The 9,516-nt window shown below is 40.0% G+C and overlaps 1 protein-coding gene across 1 annotated transcript; it reads right to left on the bottom strand.

Moving 5' to 3' along the window:
* Nucleotides 1–930: 930 nt before the first annotated feature.
* LOC126672600 (uncharacterized) lies at nucleotides 931–4,153 on the bottom strand. The gene is made up of 3 exons (XM_050366553.1): nucleotides 4,005–4,153; nucleotides 1,434–1,732; nucleotides 931–1,322 (listed from the first exon to the last, which is right to left on the bottom strand). Exons 1-3 carry the CDS (start codon nucleotides 4,151–4,153, stop codon nucleotides 931–933), a joined length of 840 nt encoding a protein of 279 aa, XP_050222510.1.
* Nucleotides 4,154–9,516: the final 5,363 nt, after the last annotated feature.

Raw genomic sequence — 9,516 nt, 5'->3', positions numbered from 1 at the left:
ATTACTTGTGACCCGCCACTCTTTCAAGAATTTGATCAATGAATGGTAGTGGGTAGTGGTCCTTTCGAGTCTCCGCGTTTAGCTTCCGGTAGTCAATACACACTCGTCAACCGATCACCGTTCTTGTAGAGAGTTGTTCCCCCTTGTCATTTTCCACAACCGTCATTCCTCATTTCTTGGGCACGCATTGGATAGGGCTCACCCATCCACTATCCGAAATAGGATAGATGATCCCGACGTCTAGGAGCTTGACTATCTCCTTGTGCACCACTTCCTTCATATTCGGATTCGACCTCCTTTGCCTTTGAGTTGACTTCTTTGACTCGTCTTCGAGATGAATCTTGTGCAACACAACTTGTGGGCTTATCCCCCGGATATCAGAGATTTGCCAACCCATAGCCAATACATGACTCTTCACCAGTTGCACAACTCTCGTTTCTTGAACTTCCGATAGCTTGTTAGAGATGATGATTGGAAGCGTCTTGTTTTCTCCTAGAAAAGCATACCGGAGATGGGGTGGTAACGGTTTCCTTTCAACAATTGGAGGGACTACGGAAGATGAGGGGGGGGGGGGGGGGTAATTCCCTCGTGCTTGGTCAATGTCTCTGGGTTGGGTTCGTCTTCTTCGGAATACTCATCATTGAGCCCATCGGAATGAAATGTGACCCTTGAAACACTTGAAAATTCTGCTTTCAGATTCTCAGAGGGGGTCTTGATCGAGACACAAGAGTCTCCATCGAGACAAGGCAAAATTTTCCTTGTCTCGATCGAGACCAGTGGTTCCTTGAGAAGCCGAGAGCAGCCCATTTTTGGGTCTTGATCGAGAAGCATAGAAGAAAGAGCTTCCCGATCGAGACATGCCTCTGAATTCCAGAATTCATCGAATTCCCTTTGAACTCCCCGGTTTATCGCTTCCACATTTTCCTTCAACTAATCCTCCACAAGCTCATCTACCAAATCAACCCTCATGTATCCTTCCTCCTCGATGGTACCCCTCATGATTTTCTTCTTATCGAACTCAACTATTTCTTCATCAATCCTCAAGGTCAATTTCCCACCATGCACATCAATTAAAGCTCTTCCGGTGTTCATACAGGGTCGCACTAAGATCATGGGGCACTCTTTATCCACCGCGTAGTCCAAAATGACAAAATCAACCGGAAATATGAACTTATCCACTTTGACAAGCACATCCTCAACAATCCCATAAGGCCTCTCCAAAGAATGATCCGCTAGTTGGAGTACCATCGAGGTGCTCTTCACGGTTTGCTCTCCGAATAGCGTCATGAAAAGAGTTAGAGGCATGAGATTAATACTAGCGCCTAAATTACATAAGCAATTTATAGAACTCATATTTCTTATAGTGCAGGGTATAGAGAAACTCCCTGGGTCCTTTCACTTAGCCGGTAGATCGCTCAAAATAATGGAGCTACAAACTTCCGTAACGGGGATTGTTGCACCATTATCCCAACTCCGCTTGTTGGTAATGATGTCCTTCAAAAACTTAGCATATTGGGGCATCTCTCGCAAAGCATCCGCTAGGCTTAGGTTGATTTGAAGTTTCTTGAATATTTCAAGAAACTTGTGGAACTTTCCATTGTCCGGAGCCTTTCTCAACCGACTTGGGAATTGAACTTTTGGCATAAAAGGTGGTGGTGGTGGAGGTCTAAAATATGGTTCTTCAACATCAATAGCCACCTCCTCACAATCCTTAGGTAGTTCTTGACTTGAGCTTGCAAAATAAATCACCACTTGAGGCTCATTGTAATACCCCAAATATTTTAAGATAATTAAGTCGTGTCACGTGTCGAGAATTCCGATAAATTAGATTACGAAGAATTTAATTTAATTATATCGGGAACTTAAGAATAAATTGTATTAAGCGAATTAGCGGGATTTAAGGAAATAACTTCAAAAATTAATATAAAATAAATTATAAATCTTGTAATAGAATTTATTTCGCCAAAGTCCACGAAATAATTTATAGTATTTATGGTAAAAGTCTCGAGTCAATCGGAGACCGTTTAAAATTTGGACGCGGATAGGTTTTGGATTAAATTACAACTTTTGAAAAGTTTCAAGGAGCAAAGTGCAAATTAGTCGTTATATATATTAGTTTGCCTTCCAATGAAGGATCCAGAATCCTTCATCCTTTACTCCTTCTTCTCTTCTTCATCCATCGACGCTAAGTTACAGTTTATCGCTCGATCTCAGTTTCTCGTCCGTTTCCGATGTTATATAGCTCGAATCGATCATATTTAAGTGGCGAATCACGGTAAGCTTGACGTTTTATCATTTGGATGGATGGATTTAAAGATTTATCGAGTTAAAGTTTTAGGTCACGGAACGATTTTATCGTTTTAACGGTTTTAGGATTGAATTATAGCGTTTTGAGCCTAGATTATGTGTTATAAACGTGTTAGGAGCGTTTTAATGTCGGAAGCACGTCGGAATCGCACCGGGGAGAAGTCCCGGGGCTATGCGCCGCACAAACTGGCTGTGCGCGCGCACATCCAGACTGTGCGAGCGTACAGTCCAGGAAATGTGCGAGCGCACAGTCAGACTGTGCAAACGCACAGTCTGTCAAGACTGTGCGGACGCACAGTCATACTGTGCGGGCGGACAGTCCTCTGTGCAGCCGCATAGACAGACGTGCGCACGCACAGTGAATCCGTCGATTGACCCGTTCTGAGAAATTTTCCGTAATTGCGATACGTGATTGAAATTGATCAGTGCTCGATTGATTGGTTATCGATTAGTCGAACCGTTTAACCTAACGAGGTTAATCGAGTATTGATTTAGAAGAGATATATGAACCATAAACGAGTTAGATATCATTTATCCGGATCCACGTGAGAAGCACGAGAGTCAATAAGTTCTATATGTCGTGTCTGGAGTTTAGAGTCAATCTTAGAATAGGATTCTCATGTGAGTTAATCATTTTAAATCATTTTAGATCCGGCGAGGCAAGAAGCAGCTGGACCGGGAGCTCGAGAAGCTTGACGTTTCTGAGCACTGAAGTATTTTGGATAAGCGTTTTCAGTGAGTTTATGTAATTTACTTTAAAAGTATTTAGACAAGCAAATATTTTATATTGCTTTATGTTTGAATTGAATATTTGCAATGCGAAATCGTTATATGAATTGCATATACGTTTGATTTTAAACCAGTATTGATCCGATAGAACGTGCTACCTATTGGGCGACAATAGGACTGCGTGATCACCAGTTTTGATTTATTACAGCTGTAAATTTGATTATGTATATGAATTTCGAAGTTGGATATATGAATTCGATACGAGCGAGAACTCGGTTAAAGTAACCTGAACCCCGTATCTAGTGGGTTGGACCCACACTTTGGGATTAAGAGATTGGTCGCGACTGACGTGGTTGAGTCAGAAAAGCTCCCGGGTCGGACCATTTGGATTTATATGATTTGATTATATATGTTTAACATGTTCGAGGATTAGGGTTTCAATCGGATCTTGTACTTGGTTGCACATGATTTGAACGTTATTGCATTGTTTTATGTTTTACTTGAATACTTATTAGTAAAAGTATGAACTCGCACAATATATTCCCATATACTGACCCCTCACAGCTTTCCCTCTCAGGTGAAACACGTTTTTGAAGCAACAGACTTCGATCCTACTTCCAAAAGTCTGAGATTTTTGAAAGTATGCAAAGAAACGGTACTTTACTTTTAGAGCTGCAGTAGATAGATGTTTTGTATTTTAGTTTGTATCAAATGGTTTTCTGTAAATATAACTTTAACGTTTTAAAGTTATGAATGTTTTATGCTTGCTGCGTTATAATGATTTGTGATTGCCAGAGGACAAGTATACCTGACATGTTTTTCGCATGACACGTGTATGAGTATGTCATGCATGATGTTTGATATTTGCGAAAAATTATTATACGTTTTGAGGCTTGCTACGGGTTTCGGAGCTACCACTCCCATTTCCCTAGCGCCGGTATCGGCCGATGTGATTTGGATCGTGACACTCATCCTCTTCCACAATATGTCTCTTGCCATTAGCGTTTTCCATATTTCTCCCACTTCGAAGCTCTACCACTTTAAGTTGCTCCCTTGGGTTATTTTCCGTAGTAGAGGGCAATCCCCCTTGCGGTCTACCTTGAATTGTAAGAGTCATTTATGAGATTTGGGTCTCCAAATGATGGATTGTCGAAGCATGGTTCTTCTCCTTTTATCTAGCATCAAGCTCTCTTTGCTCCATTTTATCCAACTTCTCTAGCACCTTGGAAAGCACATTCCCATCATCCACATTGCGTTGGGGTTGAAAACCGGGTGGGTGTTGAGGTCTACCACCATAATTGTTCCCTTGGTTTTGATTTCCTTGATAGTGACCTTGTTGTTGTGGAGGCCTATTGTTGCCTTGAAAGCTGGAACCTGCTTGATTAGCCCCTTGAGCATTACCTTGCCCCTCTTGATTTCTCCACCCAAAATTCGGATGATTCCGCCATCCGGGGTTGTAGGTGTTAGAATAAGAATCATTAACTTACCTTTGGCCCCCAACGTAGTTCACTTGCTCACTCAAACTTGTCCCGTGACTAGGCATTCTCCCCCCGAGTGGGTGAAACTTCCACAAACTCGCATCCCAGTTGGACATAAGCTACCGGAGCGTTTCTTGGAGCAACTTGTTTCTTGAGGGCATCCACTTGTGCTTGGAGTGAAGCATTTGTTGCTTTTATGACCTCCATTTCTCTCACTTGGTCAAGAGTTATCACCGACGTTTGACTAGACGGTGCTCTTCTATCTATGGGCCCCCATGTACTACTAACTACGACCAATTTCTCCACCAAGTCAAGAGATTCTTCATAAGTCTTTTGCATTAGTGATCCTCCTGACGCCGCATCAATAGTGGCTCTAGTAGTGATAGTTGTCCCATCATAGAATATTTGAATAACATGCTCTCTATTGAGCCGATGATGTGGGACGCTCCTTTGTAGATCCTTATTCCGCTCCCATGCCTCATAAAGTGACTCCCCTTCAAATTGAACAAATTCGAGTATATCCTTGGTCAACTTTGTGGTCTGGCCATGGGGGAAGTACTTGGTGAGAAACGCTTGAGCCAATTCCCTCCAAGTGTGGATCGACTCGTTAGGCAGAGAATGGAGCCACAAACTAGCCTTGTCCCTCAAAGGGAATGGAAACATCTGCAGCTTGATTTGATCCGCTGTTATCCCATGAAGCTTGAACGTATTGAGTACACCCAAGAACTTGGCAATGTGCGCATTCGGATCCTCATGACTTAACCCATAAAAATCACAACGGTTCTCCAAGAGTTGTATTGTACTTGGCTTGATCTCGAAGGTTGCCGCTTGAACCGACATTTCAAAACATCCAAACGTGGCATTACCCACATCCGGCAAGAAGAACTCGCCTAAAGTTTGTCTTGGTTGATTTTGCACTTGAGGGTGCACTTGGGGGTGATCATCCCTTGGGCGTTCTTGATGCATTTGTCGGTTTACGTTCTCAAGAGGAGGAGGAGGTGGATGATATTGTTGTCCTCCCCCTTCTTCTATATGATTAAACCTCTCCTCATCCTCATAGTCATTCCCTTCGTTTTCTATAACTACGGGAATCCGGGCTCTTCTTCTCACGCCTGTTTCCTAACTACCGAGGTTCTCTTGAAACGATTCGAGTGGAAGATTAGCTCGTCGCGTATTGTGCATACACAAAGAAAAATTCTCAACACAAGCAAAAACAAGAAAACAGGGTGTAAACCACGAAAAATGCTACGACAAACAATAACAAATAAAAATAGAAAATAACGCTAACTCGACCGAATTTCAAAATACTTTCAATCAATTAAACGCAACCTAGTCCCTGGCAACGACGCCAAAAACTTGTTAGCAAAAAGACAACTCGTAGTACTCGAAAAGTCGAGGTCGAACCCACAAGGACAAGAGGTTTAAAGTGAATGAAATTGATTGCGAAATTCAATTCGGAAAGCAACGAATAGATTGGTTTTTAGAGTAACAATTAAACAACTAACCGCAACTAACACTAATCTAGCAATTAACAACTATCTTAACAACTAATAACAACTAGAGCAATTTTTTTGTGTGTGCGTGTTTGTGTATAATTCGGCTATGGCTAGGGTTTTTCAAGGGGGGATCGAATTCTATGCCTAGGGTTTTTATCTTTTTGGTCCGACCTCTGACTCAGGTGACTTAAGGCTGATTATATATCTGTGAATTAGGTCTAGGGTTTAGGTTAAGTCCATTTATAGTTTCGTCCTATTAGAGTTTGATTAGGGGTTGAAGAAGTGTTAAGTGAAATGCTTCTAAGAATATGATTAGGTTTTTAATTAATTAATTAGGTTTTTCCTTTTTATTTTCGGATTTTTACTTGCTAGCTAATTAAAAAAGTGCTAAGAGTCTATTTTTGGTGGCTAAAAGTGTTAAAAAGGCTACTAAGACCCAATAGGTTTGGTTATGGTCAATTTCAGTCCGCCAAACTTGCAAATTGGTCCATAAACTTCTAAGACATTGCAATTAGTCTAATTTCTAGACTTAGACTATAATGTTTTTGGATTTTTATAGGCTATTTGGGGCTAATTACGTTTTGATCCTCCAAGTTTACACCTATATGCAGATTTCACTTGTTTAGATTCCAACAAGCAAATCGATAGCTCATCACCCAGACATATTTCTTTGGAAATCATCCTTGGACGCTTCAGTCAGGTGTCTACAGACAGTATCCTTGTCGCTTGTCTAACAACGAGTTACTTCTTTAACAAGAATTGACCTACGTTGTTAATTCTCGTTAAAAAGGGGGAAAACTGTAGACACCAATTTTCCGGACAGGTAAAAAGTGATAAGGGACTGAAGCATCCAATGATGATTTCCAAAGAAATTTGTATGGGTGACGAGCTATCGATTTGCTTGCTAGAATTCAGGCAGGCGCAATCAGTCCACAGTTGCAAACATGAAAGGCTAAAACGTAATTAGTCGTGAATAGCCCATAGAAATCCAAAGAGATTGTAGTATAAGTCCAGAAAATGGACTAATTGCAATATCTTATAAGTTTATGGGTCAATTTGCAAGTTTTACGGACTAAAATTAACCATACTCAAACCCCTAGGGGCCTAGGAGACTTTTTAAAAACATTCGGGCACCAAAAATGACCTTTATACATGTTTTACTTAACCATCAAGATTTAGTGCGGGATTTATTCTTTTTAATGTAAAATTCCTAATCTAAACTCTATTAGTAATTATTTCATTAACATTAATTAAAATTAAAAAAGGTAGAACAATAATTTAACTTTAACCTAACCCATGAACCCTAGGTCACCCCTAACCATTATAAATACAGCTGTTAGTCAGCTTAGCTAAGGACCGACAATTTAACTAAAAACTAAAGACCAGAAAAGAAGTAGAAACCCTAGGAAAAGACCTAGTTTTGCTGCCCCCCTCCACACACACACACACACACACACACACACTAAAATTAGTTAATGTTAGTCCTAAAAAAGAAGTTGAAATGTTCCAGTCAATCAAGTACGAGCTATACGCACGGATTCGAAACTGGATTCTGCATCCAGTTCGCCAATAAACGAGCCAAGGACTCCGAACGGTACTTTTGAGGACCTTTAATTATTTCCTGTCACTTTTATGCCATATTAATTGCAATCGCTAAATTTTTGTGTATTAGGATGCATATTAGCTTATTTTGTTGATTTTTTCCATAATTGCTAAATTTGGTTTTCTTGATAAAATTGATATAAAAATTAGAAAGTAGTATGTTAATATACTGTTTTAATGTACTTTGTATGCCATATCCAAAATTATATTGATTACAAAGCTTAGAATGCATGCTAGGGTGTTTTATGCTTATTTACCTCAAGTGTGGTCTTGCTCAAATTGCCACAAAATCAACTGTTTACGTGTCTTAAATCGATTTTAAACACTTTAAAATAATCCCATTACATGTTATTTTCAATTCCCTATTCTTTTTTTATATGTTTTATAGTGTTTTTACATGAAAAAACGAGCCAAAACAACAATACGACAAAGCTGCTGCCCCTGCTAACGATGTTGCCGCTGCCAAAACGGACTGCCGACGTCGGCCAGAGTACACCACCGGAACCGAAGTGCACAGTGCCGCCGTTGGCACTATGAGGGAAATGTCCCTAAACCTTTGACCTCCTCCAGAACTAATTCTAGATCTTCCCAGCTTCTATCCGATCTTCTTTTTATGTTTCTAGGCTCGTTTGAGCTCGGAATTAGGCCTAGTTTGAACCCAAATGTATTGTTTAAGTTGTAGAATAATATTTAATGTTGTAATGGGCCTGTACCCCTGCATTTCTCGCCTCGACGTCCAAATTGTTATCTGCCTAGCCAACCGGAACCTGAAGCCCAGATCCGGCGCAACCAGCAACTACAAGACCCAATTCTGAGCCCATCCAAACTCAGAATCAATCCCTATTCAAACGTAAGGACTCGTATCAACAAGACGGACAACTTTCGTGTTCTACCCAAGAACCAGTTCCTACCACATCGACGTTCAAAACACATAGAGTGCTAGACACTCCGTTCTACAAGGTTTAAATGTATTTCTAACCTTGTATGTATATCAACTGCTCATGTGTATACTTGCAATGTTTAAACGCTTTCCAAAAGAATGATTCAATCCAATATTAACAGGCTAAAGGACTAATCACACTAATTAGATAAATCATTCAAAACTATTAAATCACAAAGAAATCTTAGGACTGCCATGAAAAAGTAGTTAAAAAGGGATAGGCATTCAAGATGACTAATAATAAAATCAATCAAATCTAGAATTTTGGTTTTAGGCTTTGTGCATGTAGTCAATCCAGACCAACCAGTTCTTTGTTATTTGTTAGAAACCTCTAAAGTAAGATGAATGCTTAGCCATATTCGCTACTTGCCAAAATTGAGTCATACGAGCGTCCTAACTTGGGTCCCTTTACTGCTTTTCATCTGTGTTTAAATTCCCGCATTTGATACTGTGAATTGCATGAATGTTGAGATGAGATAAAACGAATACATCTAGTAAAAGAAAACATAACTAATAAGCCAAGTACAAGAGTTTCGGTAGAATATCCACGAACCCATTCTTTTGGTCCGGCGTATGATAATCTCACCCATAAGCGAGTGAGGTTATCTAGTCGGTATAAAAGGCATCTTAGCTAAGCTAGGTGGTGACTCCATATTTTCTCAAACCCTGTCTAGAATAGAGTCCTGCCAAAAGCATGGGCGAGCGCTCACATATATAATCGCAATCGCTGAATTTTTGTGTATTAGGATGCATACTAGTCTAATTTGTTGATTGTTGTCATAGATTGCCAAATATACGAATTGAAAAGAAGCATGTTAATACGCTGTTTTAATGTATTTTGTATGTCGTATCCATATTTCTATTGATTGCAATGCTTACAATGCATGCTAGGGTGGTTTTATGCTTATTTGTCTTAGGTGTATTCTTGCTCAAATTGCCATAAAATCAGTTGTTTAAGTGTCTT

Source organism: Mercurialis annua, linkage group LG3 (genome assembly GCF_937616625.2).
Source record: "Mercurialis annua linkage group LG3, ddMerAnnu1.2, whole genome shotgun sequence".
NCBI classification, from domain to species: Eukaryota; Viridiplantae; Streptophyta; class Magnoliopsida; order Malpighiales; family Euphorbiaceae; genus Mercurialis; species Mercurialis annua.
This window is presented reverse-complemented; position numbering and strand designations above follow the sequence as displayed.

Coding starts and splice junctions, on each gene's coding strand:
- LOC126672600 (XM_050366553.1), bottom strand. CDS start 4,153: ATGACTCTTACAATTCAAGGTAGACCGCAAGGGGGATTGCCCTCTACT. Junction 1,733..4,004: donor CATATTGTGGAAGAGGATGA/GTGTCACGATCC, acceptor TTATTTTGCAAG/CTCAAGTCAAGAACTACCTA. Junction 1,323..1,433: donor AATCCCCGTTACGGAAGTTT/GTAGCTCCATTA, acceptor TATGTAATTTAG/GCGCTAGTATTAATCTCATG.